Raw genomic sequence first — 12302 nt, 5'->3', positions numbered from 1 at the left:
AGTACTGTTGGGCAGAGAATGCTGATTTGGCAGTCACCTTGGGAGGGGCTGGGCTGCAGGCTCCCTGCTGGGATGGGTCAGAAATATTTCAGAGGGAGGCCTGTTTGTGACTTTTAAGCAGGCTTGACCTACGACAGAAAGCTGGTTTCTAAGGGAGAGCAAAATAAGCAGTAATCTTGGCTTCATTTATCATCCAGGTGCCTCCACAGGAGAGTGGGGCACAAAAGCCTTTTTTTTGTTTGTTTTGTTTTGTTTTTGGAATTTGCAATTGTCTATTTTCTTAGTCTTCCCACTAGGCTCGAATCATGTGGTCCTGTGGAGTCAGGCCTAGGTCTTGCCCCTGAAACCCCAGCCAGCATAGTACAGGGACTCAATGTTTGCTGAACAAACCTTCCTTTCCACATGTGTGCTCCTCAGCTTAAGACTTTGCTGAACCAAGAAATATATCCAGAAACCCAGAAAAGAAGAATTCAGAGATAAAAGCACTGGAGAATCAGACAGGAAAAATACTCAGCAGATAGAATCACTACAAGTTTGGTTCTTTGAAAATACCTTTAAAATGGACAAATCTTTTAAAAAAAATTTGTAATTTTCACCTGAGAACATTTTTTAAAAATTGCTTTTAGAGAGGGAAGAACATCGATTGGTTACCTCTGTGCCTGGACCCAAGATCGCTTGCACCTGGAATGGGGATCAAACCTGCACCCTAGGTACATGCTTTGACAGGGAATCGAACCCACAACCTTTCGGTTATGGGATGACACTCCAACCAAATGAGTCACACCGGCCAGGGCTTTGGCATGTTTTGATAGAAAGAAAGCACTGATAAGCAACAGTAGGAAAGAAAAAATGAAAACTGACAATAGGGAGATTTAAAAGGACAGGAAAAAACTACATAGAACTACAGCCAGAAATTAAAAACCTAGGTAAAACAGGTGAACTATGAAATTACCAAAGATCTTTCACAACTGTTATCTCAGCAAACCTTCACAACAGCTTTGTCTTGAACAGGTAGTGCTTCTGTTAGGTTTTCTAGAAGAGACCGAGAGGTGGACACCCAGCACGTGGCCCTGGCAAGCTGCCCTGCTTTGTCTCAAAGGTCACAGCCAGGGGAGTACATGCAGGTCGACGACACCAACCCGTACCACCGTCGCGCTTCTGCCCGTTACCTTAAGCCTAAGCCTCCTGTTTGGACGGCCAGCCTTATTTATTTTTCCACTTCAGATGCCATAAGGGGTTTCACTTTATTTTTACTTCAAAAGCAGCACCATAAAAATCCTTGATGATTAGGGTTCCAGCTGTCTTAAGTTGTTTGTCAGGGGATCGGTTACTCAAATCTCCTATGGAGGGAAACAGTTTCAGGCGAGAAGCCATGGGAGCTGAGAAACGCAAGTGTCTCATCTCTGAAAACTTTCAGACTCCCTCCTGTTCACCGCCTGGCCTGCCCCCTGCCGCCCCTCCCCCAACCCCACCATCTGCTCTCCAGAGAACAGATCCAATTTTCGGGCTAAGGTACTCTGGCGCCAAGGACTCAGCCCCTCCATGCTGCCCCCCTGCCCCCACCAACTCAGAAATCCAACACCACGACCCAAATGGACTGCAGCCACATAAAACCACAAAGTAAAGTTTATAAAGCTTTATTAAACATTTCAAACAGCTGTGCAACAAACACACCAGAAGTAAAAGCTCCAGAATGCAATCCAAATGTCCCACAAGTGTGGCCTCGCGGTCCCATTCCCTAGATGGGCTGCATCCAGTTCTGCCCTCCGCCTGGCCCACCTCCCTCCCTGCTCAGGCAAGAGAAGGATGGTGTAGACCGGAGGGACAACCATGCCGATCCCCAGTGGGCAAGGGCCAGGAGAAAATCTTGTTGCCAACGCTTGTTACAGAAGTGCAGGAACAGAAAAAAAGCAAGTGACAGTCACAAAGTCTTCCTATGTATTCTTCAAAATGTACAGTCTCTGTGTGCAGGACTGAAGGAGCTCCAGGCATGAGGATGATGGCCACTGTTCCTCTGTCTCGTTTGAACCACCTCGGAGTCCAGTGTGCTGGTCACTCTGCAATACCCATGCTAAATAAAAACTGTAGCGGCACCCACTATGGCTAGCTATTGCTAAATCTCAAAATCAGAACACGTTCAGTAAAGCTTCTTGAAAAGGAATATACACATGTATTTGTACATGTACACACACGTACAGCACACCAAAAAATATCCAAACACCTATCAAGGGGATCATGGCTGTTACGAAACACACAGTACTCTTCCATTCACTCGGCTGGGGACTGCTAGATCTGGATTACAGGAACACGCTACACCTCAATCCTGCGGAGCATGCACAGGAGACACGATGAGGCACCCCCGCCCCCTCCTGGGGACAGCTGAGGAAGGCAGGAGGAAGGGCAAAGGAAGTGAGGCTGGGCATGAGCCCAGACACCCCGGTGAAAGAGTAACATGTACTCGTTACTTCTTAAAAAATGAAGTTGAAAAAATACTGGAGATTTTGTGAACAACAGTCAAGACATGTTTCTGTCTAGCCTGCTGACCAGGGAAAGAAGGATGAAAAAGCGAGGCTCTCGGGCGTCAGCAATCTCTTTAAATTCGAGATAAGTGCAAAAATGAGCCCTGTCTTGGACAGATGCTCCCCCCCAAAAAAGGAAAGGGGTAGAAGAGAACTAAAGGGAGGGACTGAGGAGTTGGGAACATACTGGGAAAGGAGGAGACCCTGACAGGGAGGGGTCACAGAGGTGACAATGAGACTTGGCATTTTATCAGCCCAGGTCATGCTGGGGTAGTTAATCAGGATGGGTGCAGACTCCTCGCAGGAATGAGGCGAGGGGGGTGGCCATCCTGCCAGCTGGGACCAAGATGCGGACAGAACACACACAACCACAAGACCACCCATGACTATAGGATTCTACAATAAAAGCACCGGTCAGTGCTATTATTCACATTATAAGGATAAAACATCACAGGCCAAAAAGGCGCCGTCAGGAATGTGGCACCCGCGGGCTGCGGGATTTGAAACTCCAATGCTTTATGACCTATGTCAATGCCTCCCCTCCCATCTTCTGCTTCCTTGGAAAGCTCAACAGGCAGGCTGTTAGGTACCCACAACACTCGGGTCGTGTGCCGATTCCGGAAGCGGGGAATCGGAGCAGTGGTACAGGAAACAATTTCCCCAGCAGCTATAGCAGATGAGGAAGAGGGCTGCCAGGAAAACCAAGGCACAAATTGTGCAAGGTTTCCGCTCCAGGAGGAAGCTGAGCAGGTAGAAGCCCATGAACATGGAGTGGCTGAACCACAGGGCGGGGTTGAGGGGCTTGGGGATGAGGAGGACAGGCAGCAGCCACTGGAGGCAATACATGATCTCTGTCAGGCAGGGCCTTCGCCAAGGCCGCTGGGCACCGCTGCAGGAACCAACCTAATGCGAGCCAGCGGGCGTGGGCGGCTGCCCTCCGCTTTCTTCCACCCTCACTCTCCAGGAGCTGAGCCGCTGTGCTCTCTGGCTGTCAGCCTGGGATCACCAAAGCAGCAGGGATCCTGAAGAGAAAAGTCAACATAACAGACAAACAGACAAAACAGACAGACAGACAAAAAAAAAAAAAAAAAAAAAAAACAGGAACAGAATGTATACTTATTTGGGAAAATGGATCATGGTTAACAACAATAAATGTGAATGCCCTTGCCTCCCTGCCCACCCATGGAAGTCTATTCATCTCCAAGTCACCATTTCTGGAAGCCTCCTGGGGTGTCTCCCCTGGGCTTCTCGGGGGGGCTCTTCCCGCAGGTCCCGAACAGTGGACTGGCTTTGCCTGGGCCCTGCCCAACAGAGATCATGTATCGCCTCCTGGGGCTGCGGCCCGTCCTCAACGGGTCCAGACCTCACAATACCGCCCTGTGGTTGCCACCGGACGTCAGGCCCCACAGGATTAGCACAGGGTTCTCTCTCACAGCAGGTGCTGAGGAGAGTTAAAGCAGTTAGCGGCGCACGCACTGCCAGCAGAGGAGATCGCAAGGAATGGATCCTCGGAAGGTTCGGGAAGCTGCAGCGGCGGCGGCACCATCAAATACTTTGTTTTAAGATGGCAGCCTGGGACGAGCTTGCCTTTTTCAAACAGCCTGGCATCATTTTGCCGAAACCAGCCAACTTCTTCGAAAGTCAATATAGAAAAAAAAAAATCACCATGCTACTTCATCCAAACTGACCTCGCTTGGATGACTTACACTCTCCACCTGCTGCTGGCACGGTATAGAACCTGACCTCTGTGAGCTTTTAATCAAAATTACTTTCTGTCCACATAGGGATAAAGGACAGTTGGCCCCTGAGCCAGGCAGCGCGCTGGAGAGACGTGCCTTCCAGAGGCGGGCCACTGGTGCGCTGTGACCGCGCTCACAGACGCGGTCAGTGAGGTCTAACTGCTGCGCCTGGAAACGGAGCTGCAGCAGCCACAACCCCTGTGGAGGCGGTAGCAAAACCTCGCTCCAGCCGCCCAGCGCAACGGGTACAAAGACCCTTGCTGGCTAAAGAAGACCTACCGGGGTCTGGGGGGAAGAGAACAAAAGACAGAGGTTGAAATGACCTGTCCAAAAGCAAACTATCTCAGGGCGCATTTGACCACTTTTCGGGAGAGTTCATCCTATCCCTTCCGCGCATACAAAGGCGCCAATCCCTCCTGTAACCCTCCCACAGGAAAGATACCTGGTAACTACCACTTTCCCGCCTAGAGTTCAGTGCACGGATAGGATTCCTACAATCGCCACCGCCGTACATCTGGCAACGGTAAGAAGCGGGACTCAAGGATCACAGAAAGATTACACGCTCAGAGACTCTTGTGAAACCGAGGATGCTGGCTTACAACACATCAGATACTAGAAAAAGAGTGCTGAACTCCTGGAAGGGGCATCTTTTTTACTCTGCAGGGTAGACGATCCCCTTCTAAATTAGGTTTCCATCTGTGCCCAAGGTGGGTTCTGGTACGGCACGGGACACTGGGTTCGAAGGGAGGAGGTCCGCACCAAGAGGCACACACCCCCTACCCTTGCGGTCTGTGCTACTAAGAGTTGCAGTTCCCCTCCATTTTACACTAAAATTCAAAAGCGGGGACGGCGGAATCTTCTGGAAAGGGCTAAGATGAAACTCGGGAGGCGGGGGTCGGTGTGGAAAGAGCAGATGGATTATTTTTTCCTCTCGTAGCGAATGAGGAGTGCCTCCGGTTTACCTCCCCCCATTAGACCCCCCCTAAGCGCACATGCGCACTTGCATGGCGAGCGGATACTTAAGGCGCGGCCACCGCGGCTGCGGCAGTGCGCCCAACAGCGGACTCCGAGAGACCAGCGGCCCTCGGTGAACCCGCAGCCTTCGGCACACCCGCTCTCCACAACCCACTCTCGGAACCATGGCGGCAGTAGCAGTAGCATCGGCTGAACTGCTCATCATCGGCTGGTATATATTCCGCGTGCTGCTGCAGGTAAGCGGGCCCGGATTCTGGGTGGGAGAGGGGTCCTGATGTGCGCCCCCAAACCGGCAAGCCCACGTTGTAATTGCCGCCTGCCCGACCCGTCCTATCCTGATTGCCGCGATCCCTGCCTGCCCAAGTGCCGCAGCCGGCACCACGCGCCCCCACCCGTTCCCTGCGCCCTCCTCCTAGCGCAGACCCTTCTCAGTGCGCCCGCGCCCGGCCGGGAACAAAGAGTTGGGGCGCGGCGGGCGCCAGCCGCCAAGGAACGCCGAGGCTCTTAGCGACCAACGTGGTAAGAAAAACCCGCTATACCCAGACTCGACCCCAGGAGGGAGGCGGGGCACGTCTGTTTTGCGAAAACAGACTTTACAACTCGCAAAGCAAGAATTTTCTGCCTTAAAGAATTGCGCATTGCAGGGAAATTGCGTTAAAAAATAAAGTGATTGCGGGGCTGGGACAAATAATAAGTTAGAAAAAGGCACTTCTTAAAAACAAATGCAAAGCACTTGACAAAAACCAACCCACAACAAATTAGAAAAAAGTAATTCACGGGAAAAAATGAATTGGAGAAAATACGCATTGCAGGAAAAATAGACAAAAAAACACTTAGAAAAATTGCATTAGGTAAAAAGCGCATTGCAGAAAAAAAAATAGACAAAGGAGCTAACAAGAAAGTGAATCAGATAAAAGCGCTTGGAGGAAAATAGAAGAAAAGGCTCTTTGCAGAAAAATGGAAGAGAAAAAAGTGCTCCCTACAAATCCAAATTCGCTTTAAAAAAAAATCAAATTGAGGCACAGCGCTTTGTTTAAGAAGAAAGCACTTGGTCCACAAAATCATTTACTCTAAAAAAGCACCCTTTGCAGGAAGAGTTCCCTGCTAAGGAATTCTTTGCCAAAGGAATTGCATATTTCCTTCAAGGTGTTCCTGGAATGCTGCATTTACTGGGTAGGATTCCCTTTTCGAAAGCATCCAGGGACCCAGCCCATTGCAAGAAGTGAGGTATACATAAGTTGTAGGTCCAATCAGTTTGCCGCCATGCAGCCTTCAGCACAGCTGGAAAAGCTCCAGCTGCCCTGACTTGTGGGCAGGCTGCGCCCCTGCCCGCCTTTCCCAGTAGGGCAGGCGGGCGGGGCAGGGGGTGGGGCGGGGGCGGGCACAGCAGCACCGCAGATAGGCTGCAGGTGCCAGCCTCTAAGAGCAGGTCCTGGGTCTCTCCCTACAGGTGTTCAGGTACTCCCTGCAGAAGCTGGCGTACACCGTGTCGAGGACCGGGCGGCAGGTGCTGGGAGAACGCCGGCGGGCCCCCAACTGAGGCCCCAGGCCCCAGCCCTGGGCGGCCTTGTCACCAGGTGCTCCTGTGCATCTCACCCAGCATGGGAGCCAGTGCTGCCCAGGAACGGGGGGGTCCCCTGTGCTCTCTAGCCAGAAGAGCACTTGCCAAGGTCAGTGAGGGGCTGGCAGGCCTCCGGAGAAGCAGCAGCGCTATGACGACAATACTAGATCCCTTCCCAACCCCCTTTGCACCCATCCCGCTGGGGGGCGGAGTAGAGGGAGGAGGGGGGATGGAGGGAGCAGACCTCTGAGATTTGGGCATAGGCATTCTGATCTGGACCAAGCTGGAACAGCGACATCCAGCCCCGAAGCCACGGCCATGCCAGCAGGCCCACCACAGAGATCCAGACCACCACACCAGCCAGCAGAATGGACATTCCAACACCACCAGCCGAAGCCCTGAATCTCTGAGCAGCAGACAAGGAGCCAACTACATGCCTGTGTGGCGGGACTGAAGGGCATGGGTGAGGGAGGAAGATGGTTAAGGAACAGAGTGGGGCCCTCTCACTGTCCCTTGCCTACGGCAAGTGCACTCCAGCCCTGCTGCCTTTGCTCCCTCCATTCCCCCTCACTGCCTCCCAAGCCCACCCCACCCTAAAAAAATGTGTCACTCAATTCGGACCTATTCAACCAGTAAAAGAATCCCAATTTACTAAAACACCTTCTCTGAACCCCCAGCCTCTCACTGATCTTTTCCCTGGTCTCATGCAATTGTGGTCAATATTGTGGTAATCGCTAATTGTAATGATTGTGTAAGTGTGCATTAGTTGTGTTTCCCCAGCTAGATTGTAAGCTCCTGGAGGACAGGGACCACCTCTACAAAAAATAATAAAAAGCACCTCCCCCGTCTTGCACAGTGTCCTAGGACCCTGCGGGGCGGTGCAGGTGCACCAAAAAATTCTCTCTTGTGACTTCTTTTGCGGCTGCGATACATACTTTTAAGACTGGGCTTAGGTGCCCATTGTGGAGTGAGCAGGGTCCTTGAGAAGGAGGGCAGGAGGGGGAGGCAACAAAACAGGAATAAATTGGGACCTTCGCACAGCCAGTTCCATCTCAAAACTGTCCTGAGATGAAGGATCATATCCCCCTCCTCTAAGAGAGAAGTCCTCACTAGTGGTCTCAGAATAAGGGATCACTACCCCCTCCAGAGGAGTGGGTGCCTTCACCTGTACCGGGATAAGGGGCCTTGGCAGGTAATCACTGGGAAACATGGGAGGAGGCGAATGGTGGGAGTGGCCCTCAAAATGGGGCACTAGTGACCAGTGTGTGTGTATGTATGTGTGTGGGGGGGGTGTGATCAGCACTTCAGAACACAAAACCCTATCTCCATCCAGGAGCCCCAAGGAAATGAGAATTGGGCAGGGTGGACGCTGGCTCAGGCAATGAGTAAAGGACAAGCAGTGTGCTGTGGTGCCTCCCCTACCCAGCTCACCCCTCCGGACCCTACAACCTCTACCAGGACCACTACAAAGGCATCCTGCCCAGTCTTGCTACTCCCCAGGGTCTCCTCCCCTACCCCCAGCAACCTCTTTCCAGCTCACGCTCGCCAGTACTGGGGTCTATGCTTCTAGCATTAGCCTCCATGTTCTTAGGGGTGCTTACCAGGTCCCTGGTCCTGGGCTCTCCCCTACCATCAAGTCAGGGTGGGTGGGTTGGCTGCTGAGCTGGACTTCTCCCCCCTCTCCCATTCCTCAGTGAATCAGGACTCCTTCCACGTGGGGTCAGCTGACTGCCTCACCAATTGGCCCTGCCCTCTGTTCCGCTTTATCTCTGGCTTTACATGTCCCTGTCACCACACACCTGTTCCTGGGTCAACACCAAGGGAGTTGGAGGGCCATAAATCTCTCTTTCTGCCACTTTCTCAAATCCCTTAGTCACAGTTGTCAGAAACACTGGAACAGAAAGCACTTTGCTCTCTCGAGCCTAGTGTTTCCCTCTTCTCAGTAAGCACCTTGTGTTTCTCAACCCAACTACCAGCACCTCTCACTTCAGCCCAGCACCACAGAATTATGGGGGAGGAAGATGCAGACCTCAGTTCTGATATTGGCTTTGCCATCAATCAGCCCAGGGAACCTGGCCAGGTCACTTCTTTACCCTCATCTTTAGTTCCCGTCTGTAAAAGGGCTGCTAAGATCCCAGGGAACTCTAACACGCCAGAAACATTCTGTTATCAAAATGGCAATCAGGACTCATAGGACTGGAATGGGGATGTGCAATCTGAGACTCCATCTTCCTTAGGCTGGGTGGCTCCAGCTCTTATCATAGCCTGAAGGTAAAACAGGTCTCCTCTTGCCTCATCAGCAGGCAATGCCCACACCTCCCTTCTGAAGCCCATCTCTTGGCAAGTCTGAAGACTGGAGTTTCTGTGGTTTTCCACACTAAACCCCCAGAACCATGAACATATTTCAACATGTGTTCTCAATGAAGGCTGCCCCTCCCCTCTGAGCCTTCAAGGGGGGTGTGCCCACTGTCCCAGATGCTCTAACCTCAGCCCAGTTTTAGGGTAGTTGGGTTCAGGGAGTCAGGCGGCAGCAGCAAGGAAGGGTCTGGCTGCTCTGGACACATCAGGCCTCTCTTAAGTCTCCTGTGCCATCTTTAAAAGGCAGGAGGCTGCTGGGAGCCCCAGGGCTTTCCAGACGATCTTGGCAAAGCCCATCTGTGGGGCTTCCTCCACCCATACATCAGCAGGGCTCAGAGCATGGTGAGATGACAGACTTCCAGACAAGGGCTGGCTGCCGTGATGACCTACACCGCGTGGGTGGGCTTAAATGTACAATGTCCATGCCCTCCTTTGGTCCCCCGTTCCCAAACCCTTGTGCTTTGGCAGCAAACACAACCCAACAGAAAAGACAGGAGGAGTGTGTTCACTTTCTATTCCAGTACTAGGCCTAGAGGTCTGATCCAAACACATCTTGTTTATAATTTTCCCCCCAGCAGTGATACCATTAAAACATTGTATTCTGATAGACAGCAATGGGAGGAATTGAAAATGACTAGTTTTATTGCAAACCCCTTAGTCCACAAGGCTGAAAGTCCACAGGCCTCCCTTTTCCCTAAACTATCTCTGTTACCCCCACAAGGCCAAGGATAGAGGAGATGAGTTGGGAGAGAACTGGGATGGCTGTGTGGAGCTGCACAACAGGTGAGACTGCCCCAAGAAGAATGTCAGTTTCTTAGCCTAACCAATTTAAGTTAAGCTGCAGGGGAGTTCGGGTACCCTGACTCAGGGGCATTATGTGACACTGTTCCCTCTATCTGAGGAGTATTTGGATTGTGAGTGAAGGAAGGGGCAGGGAGGACATGTTTCTTGAGCTTTGGCTGTGGAACAGCAAGTTTATTACATGTGTGTTGGATGAGGGAGAAGGTTTGCTGTGAGCCATTTGCTAGACATCTATTTTCAAACTGTACTTGCTCAGGAGCCAGCACCCTAAAGTGAGAGTCTGAATTTGCAGTTAGTTTTACCCCCAGGGACTTAAATATGCATAAGTGCGTACATGCACACACAGGCAACATTAATCTGGTCAGTCTCTTTTTTCCCCTGGTGACTTCTTACTTCTATATGCCCCACAGACATGTCACCGTCTTCTCTGGGAAAGATCCTGTTCACCCTCCCCTCGTCCCCTCGTCCCTTCCATAGGGCCCACACCCCAGCAGGATCCAGATTCCTGAGCATTCCCAGACAGGAAGTCAGAAAGGCAGGCAGCACATGGTCCTTGGTATATCACACAGTGACAGGTTTAAATGGAATGCACATGTTTCAAATATAAGAGAACAACAACAAAAAGGTGGCCAAGCCCAGACTTCCAGATTCCTCCTTGAAACAACATATTACACATAAAAGGTTAAATTATTTTTGGCAGGAATTGTAACAAGACCAATTTCAGATACAGAATTGATATGGTCACTGGAAATCGGCAAGGGCTCTGAGTCTTTTAACACATTTGCTTGACATTAATTAAGTCTCTTATTTAAAACAAATAAACAAGATCTAACACTTGGCATTAGCACTTAAGCTGGAATTTTTTGGTCCTGGCTTTGGTGTTGCTGTCCAGAAGGTTGAGGGGATGGTTGGACCATGTCAGGCAGGGCAAACAGAAGCTGTCCCCGACACACCAGTTCCCTGAAAGGGATAAAACACGATCCAAACCTATAAATAAGAGAGACCATTTCTTTCCTAGGACAGACCCCAATCTGTCCCAACATTTAGCACTGAAAAGGGACACGGAGGCCTGGAAGGAAATTGAAGGTTTGGAAGGGGTAAGGAAAAAGCAAGTGTCCCCCATCCCCCATTCTTCTTCCCAGGCTGTAAGTGCCAGGCATTCCGTTCGTTCATGCCCTTGAGGGCCACTCCCCACATATAATGGAGGAAAAGGAACGGGTGTCCAGGCGACGTAAAGCTACAGGGAGTAAAAAAAAGGCCCCGAGACTCAAAGTTGAGTCAACCTATGACACCAGACACTGAAGCAGGGGCCCGGGGCAGGAGACCCTTTTCTCCTCTACCCCACATCCCTTCTGATGTAAAAATGCAACCGAAGTGGCGGGGACAGAGTGACAGGCCTCTCAGAAGTCGCGTCCCCTGCCATGGCACCCGAGGTTGAAGAGAGGTGGTCGCGCCCCCAGCCCCATGCTCCCTCCGTTCTTCCTGCCCCATCCCGGGAGCGGACAGGCGAGCGCTGACCTTGGAGGCCACAACGAGAACCCAGGAGTCCCGAAACCCGCCCTCGGGCAGGGAAAGGACCCCCCAAGGCCCGTGCTGGGGCCAGACAGGGCGATCACGTGACACCGGACATAGGTGGCTAGAGGGTGCGTGGAAAGAAAACCCCAGAGAGGGACGGGAGACGCCTAAGGTGACCCCGAAGGGACAACATGGCGGCGCGGACGCACTGGGGGCCTCTCATCCCGCCCCCAAGAAGCCGACACCACGGTACCTGAAAGCCCTGCCATTAGGCGCCGCCACCACTGTCGCCAGCGCTGTCGCAGCCTGCCTCCACCACAGCTCGCCAAAGACGTCTCAGGAAACAGAGGAGACGCCCCCTTCGTCTTCTAGTCCAGCCGGCCGAGGACCCCTTCTGGGACTTGGCTGTCTATAGAAAACGCCTGATCATAAGATCCAAATTGAGGACGCCCTCACCCGATATCCCCCAAATATCCACCCCAAGTGACCTTTTGGAGAGTTTCTTCGTAAGTGTGCGGAACTCCGAGGGCCTTAAAGTCTTCAAGCCAGAAGAATTTTTAGTCAGGCTCATCCTGGGCAACCCAGAATCACGGGCCCGTGGTCCCCTCATGCATACGCAGCAGATTGTGATTTTTACTTGCTCTGATCAGAGGAGGCGTAACCTCGTGTCCGTACGTGAGCGCCGGTTGTCTCTCGTCCACGTGGACGACCCGGGGCTCAAAGTCCGCTCCCTTCCTGGCGCTTTCACCAATGGGCCTAGGCTCCGGAGCGGAAAACTCCGGGCTCACGACTTAGCACCGGACTTGACGTCAAGACCTGACTCCTCCCTTGCCT

At 52.0% G+C, this 12302-nt stretch overlaps 2 protein-coding genes across 5 annotated transcripts; one reads left to right on the top strand and one right to left on the bottom strand.

Moving 5' to 3' along the window:
* Positions 1-1621: 1621 nt before the first annotated feature.
* BLCAP (BLCAP apoptosis inducing factor) lies at positions 1622-12077 on the bottom strand. 2 transcript variants are annotated; one of them, XR_008427116.2, is made up of 3 exons: positions 11957-12077; positions 11722-11877; positions 1622-3541 (listed from the first exon to the last, which is right to left on the bottom strand). XR_008427116.2 is itself a non-coding variant. In XM_053926730.1 (2 exons), exon 2 carries the CDS (start codon positions 3363-3365, stop codon positions 3102-3104), a length of 264 nt encoding a protein of 87 aa, XP_053782705.1. In that variant the 5' UTR covers positions 3366-3541; positions 11722-11869; the 3' UTR covers positions 1622-3101. The 2 variants fall into 2 exon arrangements, 1 of the variants encoding a protein (XP_053782705.1); XM_053926730.1 differs by lacking the exon at positions 11957-12077 and having other exon boundaries at positions 11722-11869.
* NNAT (neuronatin) lies at positions 4288-7824 on the top strand. Of its 3 annotated transcripts, XM_071221758.1 has the most exons (4): positions 4288-4781; positions 5196-5469; positions 6380-6460; positions 6684-7824. In XM_071221758.1, exons 2-4 carry the CDS (start codon positions 5398-5400, stop codon positions 6771-6773), a joined length of 243 nt encoding a protein of 80 aa, XP_071077859.1. In that variant the 5' UTR covers positions 4288-4781; positions 5196-5397; the 3' UTR covers positions 6774-7824. The 3 variants fall into 3 exon arrangements, with proteins under 3 accessions (XP_071077859.1, XP_024415283.1, XP_024415282.1); XM_024559515.4 differs by lacking the exon at positions 4288-4781 and having other exon boundaries at positions 4892-5469; XM_024559514.4 differs by lacking the exons at positions 4288-4781; positions 6380-6460 and having other exon boundaries at positions 4907-5469; positions 6684-7822.
* Positions 12078-12302: the final 225 nt, after the last annotated feature.

This window comes from Desmodus rotundus, chromosome 6 (assembly GCF_022682495.2).
Source record: "Desmodus rotundus isolate HL8 chromosome 6, HLdesRot8A.1, whole genome shotgun sequence".
NCBI lineage: Eukaryota > Metazoa > Chordata > Mammalia > Chiroptera > Phyllostomidae > Desmodus > Desmodus rotundus.
This window is presented reverse-complemented; position numbering and strand designations above follow the sequence as displayed.

Excerpts from the sequence above, each read along its gene's own strand:
- NNAT (XM_071221758.1), top strand. The coding sequence starts at position 5,398 with ATGGCGGCAGTAGCAGTAGCATCGGCTGAACTGCTCATCATCGGCTGG. Across the intron at positions 5,470-6,379 it reads TATTCCGCGTGCTGCTGCAG|GTGTTCCTGGAATGCTGCAT; the intron begins GTAAGCGGGCCC and ends ATTTCCTTCAAG. Across the intron at positions 6,461-6,683 it reads AGCCCATTGCAAGAAGTGAG|GTGTTCAGGTACTCCCTGCA; the intron begins GTATACATAAGT and ends CTCTCCCTACAG.
- BLCAP (XM_053926730.1), bottom strand. The coding sequence starts at position 3,365 with ATGTATTGCCTCCAGTGGCTGCTGCCTGTCCTCCTCATCCCCAAGCCC.